Here is a 16,916-nt window from a genome sequence, read left to right as displayed (position 1 = left end):
TCAGGGTTGTGAGAGAGTCTATCAGTGTAAAGTCTACATACCTAGTGTGGATACTAGATGCCCCAGACGAGCACAGAAAAACACAGTCTCAGACCTGAATGTTCTCTTTCCTGAATAAAAAGTTAAACTGAAGAAAAGATATGGAGGCAAAAGAACAAAATGTGCACGTGCCTCAGGAAGCACTGGGAGAACAAACACACATCCAGCAAGCCCTGGCCCATGGCAGGACACGGTGCGGCGAGGAACGTCTCCAGCTGCAGGCAGATCCCACAGCTCTGACTCGTCTTACCTGGCTGGCAATCACAAAGTGACAGGCATTAACGCCCGAGGCCCACCACAACGCCTGCACTCACCGAGTTTTCGTCCTCATCCTGGTCCACCTCCCGCTGCTGGGCCTCCTGGCGTTTCAGCTTCACATCCATGGCTTCATTGATCAAGTCCCGCAGTATGGACACTCCTTTGGCACTCTTGACAAACGGGTGCTTCAACAAGAAAAGTTGAAGATGGTTTACGTGGCACTGGTGCCAAAATACCAGCCAGCACAGAGGAGGCCCTCTATAGTTTTTGCTGACTCAACCAGTGAATCTAATCGTTCTCTTTATGCTTTGGACAACAGCCAACCCTAACGCACACTCTCACCTGATGCAAAGAACTGACTCATTTGAAAAGACCCTAATGCTGGGAAAGATTGGAGGCAGGAGGAAAAGGGGACGACACAGGATGAGATGGTTGGATGGCATCACCAACTCGATGGACATGAGTCTGAGTAGGCTCTGGGAGCTGGCGATGAACAGGGAAGCCTGGCGTGCTGCAGTCCATGCGGTCGCAAAGAGTTGGACACAACTAAGCAACTGAACTGACCTCACACTCGCTTTATAACTCTGAGCAGGTACGTTCAATTTTGCCCATGTGGTTTTTGGCTTGGCTGGAATGTTTCCTCCATTTCTAGCAACTCTAGAGAGTCTCAACAGGCTGGCATCGCTCCCCTAGAGGAAGCTCTGTAAATGTGTATGGAGCTTATGGTTAAAATGTTTATAGAGAACACAAGCTGTATGGGACACAGGGTATGGAGCAGGGACACAGCAATCTTGTTTAAAATGCAGAAGAGTCCCGTACAAAAACAAACCGTGGCAGATTCTTCACACCTTTCAAATGTCGCAGAGTACATACACACTTTGATACATGTACCCTGACGAATTTTTTCAAGAGATAAGGATAGTTTGGTTAACAAGAGATAAGGATAGTTTGGTTAACTTGGGAGGTGATTTCGGAGAGGGGGGCATAAGTGGGATAAAGACACTGTTTAGAAATCACTGAACAGGTTACTCATCTTGCTTCTTCTTTCTATTCAATGTCCTATAGCATTTCCAACTATGTACTTGGGTAAAAAGGATTTGGCAGCTTCCCAAGTGGCTCAGTGGTAAAGAATCTGCCTGCCAGTGCAGAAAATTCAGGAGACTTGGGTTCGATCCCTGGGTTGGGAAGATCCCTTAGAGGAGGAAATGGCATCTCACTCCAGTTTTCCTGCCTGGATAATCCCATGGACAGAGGTGTCTAGCGGACTACAGTCCATGAGGTCGCAAAGAGTTGGACACAACTGAATGACTGAGCATGCATGCATATGCAAAAAGATTTTAGTGCCAAAAGATAGCTACTGCAGAAACAATACAACTGGTCACAAATACATAACAGATGTAAGCCCAAGTATTATGCGTCTGCAAAGGCACTTGAAACACAGGGATATTGTTGACTTTTGGGATTTTTTTTTCTGTACCATGTGGCTTGTGGGATTTTAGTTCCCCAACCAGGGATTGAACCCAGGCCCTTGGCAGTGAAAGAGAAGAGTCCTAACCACTGAACTGCTAGGGAAGTTTTTTTTTTTTAATTTTTTTTTTAATGAAGTATATGGTTAATTTACAATGTTGCACCAATCTCTGATGTACAGCAAAGTGACTAAGTTATACACACACAGACATTCTTTTTTTATATTCTTTTCCATTATGGTTTAACACAGAATACTGAATATAGTTACCTGTGCTATACAGTAGGAACTTGCTGATCATCCATCCTAGGCTCAAAGTTTTTAGTATTAATATCATCTTACAATTTTGTTGTTTGCCTTTGTAACACAATAAAAAAATTTATGCTGTGAAAGTTACACAGGAAAATTCTTTTCTGGAAGGGTGGGGGTTGCTGTTGTTTTCCAAACTTGTTCTAACATTGTCCCCAGTGTTTATCTGCAATTCATTCTCTGTTCACTGCCACCCATCAGAAGATATGGGCTCCAAGGTCTTTGCAAGAACTCTAGAAGTGGACAGTATGCGTCAACGTGTAGTGGGATTCAAATATGGGAGATATCTTTTCTATAAAACTGTATCAGTACCTCATCCAGGCAGGAAAAGAATCTGCCACTACTCAGAAAAAGGACTCAGCTCGTCTGCAAGAGTAACTATTTCCTTGTTCTCTCCACTGGGCAAGTCTATAAGGTCATTTCCCTCCTCTTATACAAATCAGTCTGCTCTGTTATTACTTAACATAAGATTTCTGTTAGTATCCACCCACTCATTTTCCTGTGTTTCTTGAATGGAACGGTTTCTGTTCTTCTTACTGCACTTAAATTTAAACTCATTCATGATGTTAAGTACAGGTGTCTGATTACTTCATCAAGTCTCTAAGTTGAAAAGCTGGAGCGTTTCTATATTAACACATATATTACTTTATTATAAATAATTATCCTTATATTTCTCCATCATATCACAGATATTACACTGTTTCTTTTTAAATTATGGGCACAAGTAGATTTTAGTATCTATGGGGTTCATTCCAAAAAGGTAATAAGTATTAAAAAATTTGTATTGGTAAGGGAGCAATGGATCTGACATGATTGAAAACCACTGGCCTAGCTCAATAATAGCTTCATGTCAAATCCATAATATACTATCTTTAAATAAGAAAATGTTATTCAAAGTCACACATATTGTATCACTTAATCTTCACAACCAACTTATGGGGCAGGTACTTGATCTGTACTGTATAGATAAGAAAACTAAACAGAGAGGTTATGTTACTTGCCCAAGGTCACAAAGCTAGCAAACAGGAAGCCAGGATTCAAACCTGGGCAGTCAGGTTCCTGAATCCAAGCTCCTAAATATTAAGCAAGAAAGTGTGAAAGTGTTAGTGGCTCAGTTGTGTCTGACGTTTTGCGACCCCATGGACCATAGCCCACCAGGCTCCTCTGTCCATGGAATTTTCCAGGCAAGAATACTGGAGTGGGTTGCCATTCCCTTCTTCAGGGGATCTTCCCAACCCAGGAATTGAACCCGGGTCTCCCACACTGCGGGCAGATTCTTTACTGTCTGAGCCGACTAAGCATACTGCCTGCCAAATTCTACCCATCCTTCAAGGCCCAAGGTCAGAAGTCACCTCCTCCAGGAAAGCAGTCCTGGCATCACCAGTTCAAAATGGTAGACCTACCACTGATCCCAGTTCTTTGCCAGATCTGGGTATGGCACTCCTGCTTCGGAATCAGAAAGACTGAGCTCCTAAGCCTGGCTTTGCTGCTTACCAACCAAGTGGCTCTAAATGAGCTAATCTCTCTAAATCTCTGTTTTCTCATCAATAAAAGTAAAATAACACTCCTCTCTCATAGGGTGTATGTGCTGATTAAATGGCACAACATGTAAAGTATCTAGCACATAGCAGGTGCTCAATAAAGGCCAATTCCTGTTCTCTAATCTCATACTGTCCTGTATTGTCTTACATGATTGCCCTGTTCAGTGATTTAACATTCTTTTCTATGCTCTTCTAAGCAGTTACATTCAAACCTCACAGGACGCAAGGAATATGCCTTACAGCTCTTCACCATCTCCATGTGGGTGGGTCAACAGCATCTTGGATGGATAACTTGTGAATGAAACAGAGAGAAAGGCAGCATCCCAGGGTGAGTCATACCTGGAGGAGTTGAGTGGCCGTGGCTCTCTGCTCAGGGCTCTTGACCAGACACTGCTTCACAAAATCCATGAAGCTATCTGACCACAGTTCCGGCTTTCGGAAAGTGGGGGGTGGGTTGGTAGGAATCATGAAGATGGCCTGATTGGAAAGAAAAAAAAAATGATTTGGCAAAATAAAAGTGATACTCCAATAAAAATATGACTAGACATAAGTTTGAAGTTTGGTAAAATGATTTTCCTCTTCTCCTCTATAAGCCCATCCTAATTGCAACAAAAATCTAAGTATCTCAAAGTAGGAAGTATGACCACTAGAGCAGGAGTCCCCAGGAAGCAGGCTGCACAGCAGGAGGTGAGCAGTGGGCAGATGAACAAGGCTTCATCGGGATTTACAGCTGCTCCCCATCACTCACGTTACCACCATCTTGTCAGAACAGCAGCAACATAATAAATGTAATGTGCTTGAATCATCCTGAAACCAACACCCACCCCAACCAGAGTGTGGAAAAATTACCTTCCATAAAACCGGACTCTGGTGCCAAAAACGTTGGGAGCCACTGCATTAGAGAATCTGATGCAGCTCTCCTGCCCCCTCCTCCTCTCTTTTCTCCCGCCCCCTCCTGCATATGTATTCTTGTCCCCTAAACAATAAACAGTCAACCCTAAAGAAAATCAGTCCTGAATTGGAAGGACTGATGCTGAAGCTGAAGCGCCAACACTCTGGCCACCTGATGTGCAGAATTTGACTCACTGGAAAAGATCCTGATGCTGGGAAAGATTGAAGGCAGGAGGAGAAGGGGACAACAGATAGCTGGATTGCATCACTGACTCGATGGGACAAGAGTTTGAGCTAGCTCCAGGAGCTGGTGATGGACAGGGAAGGCTGGTGTGCTACATACAGCCAAAGGGGTCGCAAAGCGTCGGACAGAACTGAGCGACCAAATTGAACTGAAACAATATCCAGCAACTTTTGTTTGTTTTTTGCTGACCATGTTGCCTTTCAAAGTGAAAAGGCGAGCTCTAAGAGCATCGATATCCTGAACATGACCTCAGCCCCAGAGCTGTTAAATGTCCCTCCTTCCTGAAAGTCACCCCCAGCACTGGATGCAAGTGGTGACTGCGAGGAGGTCATAAAACCAGAAGTCCCCCCAAATCACAAGGGATTCATCATCCAAGTCACAGCAACTCTACATAATTGAAAATTAAAAACTGGCCCACTACATTTCATTGAAATTCTACAATTTCAAAAAAGAAAACTACGGGAGATATTGCAAGTTCCATTCCAGACTGCTGCAGAGAAGTGAATATCGCAATAAAGCAAGTCACATGAATTGTTTTGGTTTCCCAGTGCATATGACAGTTAGGCTTACCCTATTTTGTAGTCTATTAAGTATGCACTAGTATTATATTGAAAGAAACAATGTATATACCTTAGTAAAAAATTACTTTATTGCTAAAAAATGCTAACCTTCAACTGAGCCTTCAGGGAGTTATTTTGCAATAGTAACATCAAAGATCATTGATCACAGATCACCATAACAAATATAGTCATTGTGAAGAGGCCTGAAATATTGTGAGAATTACCAAAATGTCACACAGAGAGATGAAGTAAGCAAACGCTGTTGGAAAAATGGCAGTGACAGACTTTCTTGATGCAGTGCTGCCACAAACCTTCAATTTGTAAAAATCCAATAAGGCAAAGTGCAATAACATAAGGTACGCTTGTAAAATTATTTATTGAGTTTCCAATAGAAAAGGTACAGATTAAAAAAAAATAAAACTCTTTGAATAGGCAGCTTAAATTATGTTATTTGAATCTAAAAGTAAAGCCAGTACATCTTCCCATCCTTCTCTATTTCTGTCCCCCAAAAAAGAGAGGTGCTTACCTTTGGGCATGTGAATAGCTTACAAACAAAAAGCAAAAAACTGTTAAGTCTATTAAAAGAAGCACTGTTTAATCAGAGGAGAGGAGGAACTGAGCTGGGTGGTATGGAAAAGACTCTGGAGCCTCTGAGGAAGGCAGGAGTCGAGGTCTTGTAACAGTGCTGTGATGAGGTGGGCAAAGTCAGGAAACCGCTTAATGTAGAAACACTGAAGGAGTGTCAATGGAGACAATCTGTGCTCTTCACACTCCAGAACTGGATGGAGATCAGGGAGCATAGAGCCTCTAGAAATCGCACATGTAAATCCCTACCCAGGCCAGGCAGGAAGAAGACAACAAATGAATCAGGCTGGGTGGTAGTGATATGAGTTGAAAATAATAATCTGCTTTCCTCTTAAGGCTAGCATAAGAAAAACAGAGAAAACACAGCAATACATTATAACTGATACGGGTGAACAGGGAACTGTGGAGGGAATGCAAAGCCCGTGCCCTGTATAAAGGAGAGGACTGTTTCTCAGCTCCAATTAATGTTATGTTAAAACAGGAGCACCTGGGGACTTCCCTGGTGATCTAGGTTTAGACTCCATGCTTCCAATGCAGGGGATGTGGGTTCGATCCCTGGTTGGGGAACTAATATGCCACATGCTGTGGAACACGGTCAAAAATTTTTAAATAAATTAAAAAAAATTTTTTTTAATATGTGAGTGCTTGAATTACTAAAAACATATACACTGCACAAGTCAAACCAATCAAGTCCTGCCAGAGGGATATCAATACACAACCTCTAGAATGAACAGGGGTGGATTACATTTGACTTAATTAGTGATTACAACTAGTGGAAGTGTATCATCTGAAGTCTAGATTGACATTTATCAATTATTTACAATTAATTCATTTACTGTTTGGCACCTAATCAAGAAACTCATTTAACTCAGTTTCTCATTATCACCAGTAACTGACCATCCCACTGGTTTCCTGTCCATTTCCTTACCCTCATTGGATGGATATCAGCATATGGAGGCTTTCCTTCAGCCATTTCTATGGCTGTTATTCCCAATGACCAGATGTCTGCTACACAGTTGTATCCAATTTCCTGGATCACTTCTGGAGCCATCCAAAAAGGTGTTCCTATCACTGTATTTCGCTTGGCCATGGTATCCTGAAACAGAAAGGAGAGAGATCAACATTAACCATTGAAACTGTTGAGAAAGAGTCCTTCTAACAATAGTGACTGTCATGGGCTTGAAATACATACACAAACCATACTCAAACACGACCAAGTAAGTCAGTCACCAAACAAATTCAAATGACATTGAAACATAAAAGATTCTCAATCAATTATTAAAACACAAAAATAACTATCAACCAGTTAATGAAACACTAAAATGAGATGGACAAAAATTAAAAGATTACTAATAACTCATATGGATAACAGCATAGAAAAAAATCAGATACCAAAATACAATGATAAAGGAACATAAGTTGGTACAATGTTTTAGTAGGCAATTCAGCAATATTTATTAACTTTAAATGTCCATATCCTTTGATTGAAATCTATTTCTAGAAATGTATCCTATGTATAAGTATCCCAAGATAGGTGCACAAGTATTGTAAAAATAATTATAATAGAAGGGCTGGAAAAAGGGCATCTGTCTATTCATTTGTAAAACTATACACCTGAATTCCTAACTTATACTTTCAGCAAAATAAGTTCAAATAGGTTAAAATTTTAAATGTAAAAAACAAAATCCAAAAAGCACTCAAGGAAAGTACAGATGAATAGTTATATAAGGTTGGAGCAGAAAAGGACTTTAAAACATGACATCATGAAGATGGGAGTATTTTTCAAATTGATTTATGATTCAACACAATCTCAACACAATTCAGTTCAATCCCAACCAAAATCTAAATGAAGTCCAACTTTTATTCTTGTTTCTACTGCTTGTGCGTTTAGTGTCATATCCAAAAAATCATTGCCAAGACCAATGTCAAGGAGCTTTTCCCCTATGTTTTCTTCCAGGAGTTTTGGGGTTCCAGACCTTACATTTATTTTAATCCATTTTGAATTAATTTTTGTGAGTGGTGTAAGAAAGAGGTCTAGTTTTACTCTTCTGCATGTGAGTATCAGGTTTTCCCAAGAACATTTATTTAGAGACCATCTTTTCCTCGTTGAGCACTCTTAGCTCCCTTGTCAAATATTAACTGACTGTCTAAAAATGGGTTTATTTATGGGTTCTTGATTCCATTCCATTGGTCTATGTGTGTATTTTTGTGCCAATACTATACTGTGTTAATCACTTTAGCTTTGTAACATAGTTTGAAATCAAGAAGTATGAAGCTTCCAGCTTTGTTCTTTCTCAGGACTGGTTTGGATATATGGGGCCTTTTCTAGTTCCATATGAATTTCAAGACTGCTACTTTCTATTTCTGTAAAAACCATCAATTACTAAAAACAACTGATACTTTAAATTTGTAATATCTTTTACACAGCTCCAGAAGAATTTTTCTTTTCAATTTGGTTTCCTTATTAAGATTGTAATTTAGATAATAATGTTTGGTATTGTTTACTTATGCGTTAACAACAAAATCTTTTGAAGGGCTCACAAATCATGATATGGAGTAAGTTCCTGAGGTGGTTTTGGTTTTTTTTTTTTTTTTTTAATAACATCAAAGCAATTTTGATCTGTTTTTCATTTAAATTTTTTAAAAATAAAAATATACATGATACAGCTCTAAACAAACTATATATGCATATAATTGCCTACTACCCAAGAAACCTGATATATGATATTGCTGCAAATTTTTGTATACATCTGCCTAGAACTCTATTTTCTACACAAATTTCACACATCTTATGTATTTCACAAAATCATATAATTTTAGACTTCCTGTTTTGAAAGCATAGTGTTTTTCATTGCCATGCACTCTACTGAGGTAGGAGGAAAATCAAGAGCCTGTGTTTGGGAACCAAATGAGGAGAATGCTTTCAGTAAAGCAGCTGCCAACTGCTACCTAGAGGGTGAATGAGATGACATTATGTCTTATTCAAGGAAAGCTGATTAATTTTTATTCCTTTTGTAAATATGATGATGTAGCCCAAAAGAATTTAAACATCTAACTCTATCATTTCCTGTTTTAGCTTTTATTTTTTTCAAGCTAAACAGAGTTAAACTATGGGCCCTGAGCTCCAAGGAAGGATCTAAAGTAACCTACCAGCTCGTTTGTAACCTATCGGCACATTCTTCAATCTTTCACAACACAATTATATCAAATATTACATTTTTAAAGAAATAAATAAAAAGAACAGTTCTCAAGAAAGATCTGAAAGTTACCAACACAAGTAACATTTTCACTTACTGTAAGTTGACCTGCTACCCCAAAATCTGCAAGTTTTGCATGACCTTCTGTATTGAGCAAAATATTTCCAGCTTTGATATCTCGGTGTATTTTTCTCATAAAATGAAGATATTCCAGTCCCTTAAGTGTTGACTGTAATATTGTAGCTATTTCATCTTCTGTTAACTGAAAAAAATGAAAAATTAAAATTCCATTAGTTTACATCAGCACATTTGAGAAACGAGAAAAAATTTCGATCCAAACTCCTCTCCCGGAATATAAACGAGATCTCGTTCAACGTGTAAAACAGCACTGACAGCTTAAAGTACCATTGCTATGCTGACCACTCCCAAAGTTATATTTCCGCCAGATCTCTCCCCAAAAATCAGATGTATGTATCTTCCCACACCACACCTCCAGCTGAATACCTAACAAGCATCATAAGCATAACATGTCAAAATCAAATTCTTTATTTTTACCACCAAGCTACCCCTTTCCACACCACCCACCTACTCTATTCTTCCCACGGTCTTCTCTTTTTCAGTAAAAGGCAATTAATTCTTCTAGCTGCTCTGGTCAAAAATCTTGAAGTCATGCTTGGCTCTTCTCTATCTTCAAACTATATGCAATTATATCTCTGGGTTCACCCTGATTCAAGCCACCATCATGCCCTGCCTAAATTATTCTAATAATCTCCTAATTGGTCTCGCTGCTTCTGTCCTTAACCTTATATAATGCATATGCCACACAGTAGCCAAAATGAACCTTTTAAAATGTAAGCCGGGTACTTCCCTGGTGGTTCAATCTGTAAGACTCTGCTCTCCCAGCACAGGGAGCCTGGGTTCGATCCCTGGTCAGGGAACTAGATCCCACAGGTTGCAACTAAGAGTCAGCTCAATATCTGCTCAAAATCCCCATGGCTTCCTAAGTCACTCAGAATGAGAGCCAGTCCTCACTAAGGCCTCACCTTATCTGGCTCCCAGCTACCTTCATCTTCTACCACTTTCTACCTCGTTCATCCTTTTTCAGCCACGTAGGCTTCCCTGCTGTGTCACAAACATTCTAAACACACTCCCACTTCTGGGCCCATTTATCTGCTGTTCTCTCTGCCTGCAGTGCTCTTCAACCAGATTTCTGGATGAGATGGTTCCTTACATCACTGTCTCTGCCCAAACGTCACCTCATGAGGAAATTAGAGAGGCCTTCACTAGAACCCTCCACTCCTAGGTCATTCTCTATCCCCTTATTCTACTTATAGCTTAATGCAACATTATCACCATCTCACATACTACACATAATCTGTATACCTATTCATGCGACATCTTCACTACCAAACATGTGAACTCCATTTTAAAATGCCTTTGATTTGCTTACTACTGGATCCCAGCACCAAGAAAGACTCCTGGCATTTAGCAGGTCCTGAGAAAAATATCTGTTAAATGATGATGAATAAATGTAAGCAAGAAGGCAGGAGGCTGACACAGAATACCTGATCAGTCCAAGGCTGCCTCTGTGCTGCTCCCAGTCCAGTCCTACACAAACTCAACCAACAGACCCTCAGTCAGTCCCTCATGGCAACAACTCACATTTGGAAGAGAATATGCAGTGGGGCAAGACATATGTGATTTGAGTTTAGAAAGATCTAGTCTTCAGCCTTGGCTCTGCTTCCTTGTCACGACTTAAGCAATTTATCTAGTAATGTATCTGAATCTCAGTTTCTCAATCTAGAAAAATAGGTAAATCACCTTTTTTAAAGAGTGTCACAAAAATCAAACGACACAGTAAGGCATGGAAGAATTCATGGGGTTTAATAACTAGAAAATGCACTTCTACAAGAGCAGGGTCATTGTTCTACTGACTACTGGATCCCAAAGGCCTAGATCAGTGTTCTAGAAATACTTAATAAATGAATAAACAAAGAGTTAACGCAAATGAACCAAAACTAGAAACCATGACTCCTAGCTTTTCTCCCAGACATCACAGTAACAGCAAACTATCTTTCACAGAGAGGAATCTGATGAGGACTTAGTGGAAGCTAACCTGTGAACACCTGGGCAGAAGGAAAAACCCAACCAACTTTAAAGACTCAGAACTCATTGCTGGGCTTTCCTGGTGGCTCAATGGTGGAGAATGCAGGAGACACAGCATCAGTCCCTGACCCAGGAAGGTCCCACATGCCGCGGGGCAACCAAGCCCGTGCACCATGCCTGTGCTCTAGAGAATGAGGCCCGAAACGACTAAAGCCCACGCGTCTTAGAGCCCGTGCTCCGCAGCAAGAAAAGCCACCGCAACGACAAGCTCGCGCGCTGCAACTAGAAAGGAGCCCCCACCTGCTGCAGCTAGAGAAAAGCCGGCACAGCAACGGAGACCTGGCACGGCCAAAACACAAGAAAGATCCTGACCTAACTAAGATCTGAGAGTCGTTTTCCCCAGTTAGAAATAAGTAACGCACTTCACTGGACTCGGCTGGTTGGTATCAAAACTGCCACATTTAGTAGACAACAAAAAGCAGAGAGAGGAAAGAACCATGGAAAGGGGAAGATGAAACAGTCATCTGTCTAGATACATTAGTAGGAGAGTGTACATGAATACACAGCAGAGAAAAGAAGACAGTGTGAGAGACCAGCGCAGCTGCACGATTCCAGAAGGTAAACTTACCGTTTTATTTCGTAATCGAATGATATCAGATACAGAACCAGCCCCACAGTACTCCATCACGATCCACAAGTCTGTGTTCTTAAAGTAACTGCCATAATATTTGACTACATGAGGGCTAGGGAGAGAGACAATACTAATTAGTGGAACAACCTTCAAACATCCCTATGAATTCATGCTGTAAAATACGTGAAAATCCATTTCTCAGTTCAAAAGATCCATTATTGGTATTTAAGGTTAAAATGGGCACCCTCTTGATAACACATTAAAATTGTATTGATTTCTGGAGGCCAATAAATAACAGCAGTGCAAAAACCGTGTGGGTCCCTTAACCCAGCATTTCTAAGTCTGCAACTCACCCTAAGAAAAGAATCACAGATTTCAAAAAGAAATAGTTACCATAGTCACAGAACTGCTTAAAAAAGTGAAAATTTGGAAAGCATCTAAACGTCTGACATTAGGGAGTTTATTTAAGAAATAATGATATATCCGTATAATGGAATAACCATGAATCCATGGAAAATGTAATAGAAGAATACTTGATAAGAAGATTCTGTTTACCAAAACACAAACAAAAAAGGCAGGTTACATAATAGAGAGCACAGTAAAACTCCAAGACATACAGAAGGACATGTATTCCAAGGAGTATTTAACAATGATTATCTCTCCAAAGGGAAACGTGGTTTTCCTTTCTGATTTGCATTTTTCCAAGAAGTCACATATACTTTGTAATAAGGAAAAATAAAACTACACTACAATCTATTATAAGGGGAAAATATTCAGAATTAGACTTGAAATATAAAGTCTTGAAGAAAGATTTCAGGAAAAAGTCAAAATCCCTTTAAAATGAAATAATTTGGGAAAAAAAAAAAAGAATGCATCTTCTGAAGCTACCAGCTTTAACGAGCTAGATCATTATCAGGGCTAAGTAATATTGCGCAATATGGTAATGTAACAGGCTAAAACCAACTCAGTTGCATTAACTCTCAAAATTTCAAATGCCCCTTCATCCTTGGGAAACAAATTAAACAAACAAATTAAACAAAATGACAGGATATCAGGAAAACACACACACACACGAAAAATGAATATTAATGGAGAAATGGATGAATAAATCTCTTAAGATACATAGTACCACATTTGCGATCCCATCTCTGAATTTCTATAGTATTTATTGTCTCCATAAGGCAATTACTGTCAGGTATTTACTGCTGGAATATATCCTATACAATCATGCATAATCAACTAGATTTTCCCGTGCATATATAAGCCTGGGCTGTCCAATTACAATCTGCAAACTCCAAGAGGACAAGCGTGCTGCCCTGTATTTCTCGGTACTACTTATGAAGCCTAGTATAGAGTGGGCTCTTTGAAATCTCTCATCTCTAGAGACATGTGCACACTGTTTGAAACACAGCTCTCACACAGCCTATCAAAAGTGGCAAAGTCCAACTTGCCCACTGGAAAGAGCTGCCATCATATATCTTATGCACAAGACAAAAGAAACTGCTACCAAAAACAAAACAAAAAAACTGCTACCTTACTCTGGTCCATCCAAACAAGAAAAAGGATGGTTTTAGCCAGTTGAGAGTAACCACAAAAGTATCATGAAAAAAAGAAAAGGGGACTTCCTTGGTGGTCCAGTGGTTAAGATTGTGTCTTCCAATGCAGGGGATGTAGGTTCGATCCCTAGTCAGGGAACTAAGATCCACGGGGAACATGCCTCATGGCCAAAGCACCAAAACATAAAACAGAAGCAATACTGTAACAAATTCAATACAGATTTTATAAACATGGTCTAGGGCTTTCCTGGTGGTTCAGATGATAATCTGGCTGGACTGTGTGAGACCTGGGTTTGATTCCTGAATCAGAAAGATGCCCTGGAGAAGGAAATGGAAACCCACTCCAGTATTCTTGCCTGGAGAATTCCATGGACAGAGGAGCCTGGCGGGCTACAGTCCATGGGGTTGCAAAGAGTCAGACGCAACTGAGGAACTAACACTTCAAAAACATAGTCCATATAAAAAAATCTTTAACAAATTTATTCCTGAAAAGGAAAAAAAAAAAAAGGTGGGGAGAACAGAAGTGATTGCATTCACAAGTCTACAAGACTGAAGGGCTCCTGGACAAAATGTCTAGCAGGTAGCCCCATCTATCTTAAGCTTTACCAACAGGAGAGACTGAGTTGATCTGCTGACCCAAAGAACTTCAGACGGACAAGACAGCCTTGGACTGCACAACTATCTCATTCTCAACTCCCAAGAGCTGCCCCAGCCCCTCAGTTTGTGTTTCTCAGTCTGAACTGAGGAAGCCTGCTCCCCTGAAGTGACCCCACCATGTTGTCATGGAAATTCGGGGCAAACCACGTGCATTTCTGCGGTCGCCTGTGGCCCGACTTCCTGCTTGCAGCATTTGACAAATCTTAGTTCCTCAAAAATAAACACTTAACTACTCTCAGTTGGAATAGTTTCTTTAACTTGTGAAGGAAGGGACAGAACAGTAATATATAAATAAGCGTTCTCTTTTTATAGAACCGTTTGCTGTTCTAAGGTTTCTGGAAGTAAAAGCATTTGAACTATCTCTTCTGAGCTGTCTGCAGAAATGTTTTCTCAGTAGGAAGTAAGAGAGATCATTATCAAAAAAAAAAAAAAGGCTAGCCAGCACCACCTTCTGCCTCTTTGCCTCTTCTTCCTAGTTTTAAAAAGAGCTAAACTGAAACAAAACAAAACAACGCAGAAATAGAAACTCTGAAAGTTTAGCTGCTGAAACACACAAACTTTTTCATCATTTTTTTTTCTGAAAAGAAACATGTATTAAGTCCAATTAACTCTCCCTTTTGCAAAATATCTAAGTTGATGCAATTCTAGGAATCAAACTCTAAATAATCACAGCAAATTCAAAACTGCTATTATCTCCAGAGCAACACCATAAGCCTTTACCTGTCACACTGCTGCATGATAGAGATTTCTTTGATTATCTCCTGCAGGTCCGATTCCACAGGAACTTGCTTAATAGCAACAATCTGACCGGTCTCTTTATGGATAGCTTTGTATACACTGCCATAGGACCTGTAATTGCAGGGGACGAGGATACGTACAAAGTCAAAACAAGCCGAGAGATTAAAAAGTGCTTACAATTCAAACAGCTCACCACTCTAATTTACATCCCCAGGTGCCCAAGACATATATACTTAGCTACACTTGCAAAACTGAGATAGCTAAAGTATTGATACCTTGGGGAAAAACTGTCCTTAAGAGAACTACCATCTTATAAACTTAAAGTTTACTGAATGTATAAGTATGAAGTAACAGTCATAAGGGCGGTAGCTACCATGTCTGCTGGAAGCAGCATCCTCTGAAGTTCACCCTTAACAGAAAAGCCATGAAGGGGCCATTCTCTCTATTTTACAGGCAAATGAAAAAAGGTTCAGAGAAGTTACACGACTTGCCCAAGGTTACATTAAGTGATAAATAAGCAGTCAGTCCAGGATATGAATCCAGGTATGTCAGAACACAAAGCCTATATTCTCTCTACGTTTGTATTAGGGCAAAAAAAAAAGGGGGGGGTCTTCCTTTTCTTGCACTCATTTTAGCATCACAAGTCACAAGGTCTTTTAGTCCTTGCTGTCTCTTAGTCCTTGCTCCTCTTACTTGCAATAATATTTAAAATATTAGGAAATTTTTACTCCTCTTTAATTCTTTTTATCTTTTGCTTCATCTTCCCTTAAGAGTTTATTATCAAGATAAATAAAAGGTTAGGTAGCCTTTCAATCTGGGGGCTATAAGAGCAATACAGGAGAAGGCAATGGCAACCCACTCCAGTACTCTTGCCTGGAAAATCCCATGGACAGAGGTGCCTGGTAGGCTGCAGTCCATGGGGTCGCACAGAGTCGGACACGACTGATGCGACAGTTTAGCAGCAGCAGCAAAAGCAATACATTTAGAAACTAAAGACCCAGGACTGGAGTCATACCACCACTACTTAACAGTATTATTACAGTATTACAGTATATATGAGACATATTATTAGCCTTGTACCTCAATTTTCTCACCTGTAAGATGACAACAACATTACAAGAGAATTGTAATGGTTAAATGAGGTATCATTATCATTATCTTACATAGATTATATATTCGCTTAAATCCTGGATGGCTGTCAGTGAAATAATGAGCAAATTGTCTTTCACAGTTCCCAAACACACCTGTTTCTTCATACTCCCTTGGTGAAAAAAAAGATCAAAATAACAGTGCACCTAATACATCAAAGTAGCTGAGTGCTCTAGCTAACAAAATGCTACTCAAGGATTGTTTCAATGTGAAAGTCACACAAAAATTTTTTTTAAAGTCTATGCAAACCACATAAAAAATTTCCATTCCATCAGACTCTTTTATTGGCAAAACTAATATAATGATATTTAAATGTTGCCTAAAACTTATTTTTTTGCAAGGGAAAGACAACCACTGACCATGTGTGGAAGATCCAACCACTGCCTCTTCTTCCTTGCCCACTAGAAAAATCTGCCATCATATATCTTATGCACAAGACAGAAGAAACTACTACCAAAAAAACAAAACAAAACTGCTACCTTACTCTGGTCCCTCCAATCAAGAAAAATGAGAGTATTAGCTAGTTGAGAGTAACCACAAAAGTATAATGAAAAAAAGCAAGGGGGACTTCCTTGGTGGGCCAGTGGTTATTACTGTGTCTTCCAATGCAGGGGGTGCAGGTTCAATCCCTAGTCAGGGAACTAAGATCCACAGGAAACATGCCTTGCCTTATCTTCCTTGATCGGATAACCCCAAGATTTGTGACAAAATCTTTGTAACCAAATGCTTGGTCCCAGGGGATAAAGCCTGGTGGTCCAAGCCAGTCCCAAGATTCTGATCCCCTTCTGCCAGTGACTGAACTAGCAGTAAGTCTAAGACCTAGTACAGACCAGTGAAATTTGAGAGGAATTCTTCTGAAGGGTCCCTGGGAAAGACTTTCTTCCCTGATTAAAAAAAAAAAGAAGAAGCTTACAAGATGGCCCATTTTCACCTGCTTCTTCCTTTCCTGCTTCTAAAGTGGCCATCTTGAGACTGTGACTTACACAAATG

At 40.0% G+C, this 16,916-nt stretch overlaps 1 protein-coding gene across 2 annotated transcripts in view; it reads right to left on the bottom strand.

Annotated features, from left to right (window-relative positions):
• Positions 1–16,916, bottom strand: part of STK4 (serine/threonine kinase 4) — an 89,613-nt gene that overhangs the window by 62,209 nt on the left and 10,488 nt on the right. For both annotated transcript variants that reach the window (XM_065922062.1, XM_065922063.1), the window contains exons 3-8: positions 14,760–14,888; positions 11,824–11,938; positions 9,187–9,351; positions 6,821–6,988; positions 3,952–4,089; positions 354–482 (exon numbers count right to left, since the gene is read on the bottom strand). In XM_065922062.1, coding sequence (XP_065778134.1) covers positions 354–482; positions 3,952–4,089; positions 6,821–6,988; positions 9,187–9,351; positions 11,824–11,938; positions 14,760–14,888 — 844 coding nt within the window. The remainder of the gene's footprint in view (positions 1–353; positions 483–3,951; positions 4,090–6,820; positions 6,989–9,186; positions 9,352–11,823; positions 11,939–14,759; positions 14,889–16,916) is intronic.

The sequence above is a fragment of the Muntiacus reevesi genome, chromosome 2 (genome assembly GCF_963930625.1).
Source record: "Muntiacus reevesi chromosome 2, mMunRee1.1, whole genome shotgun sequence".
NCBI classification, from domain to species: Eukaryota; Metazoa; Chordata; class Mammalia; order Artiodactyla; family Cervidae; genus Muntiacus; species Muntiacus reevesi.
Note: the sequence above shows the minus strand (reverse complement) of the source record. Positions and strands in the feature narration are given on the sequence as shown.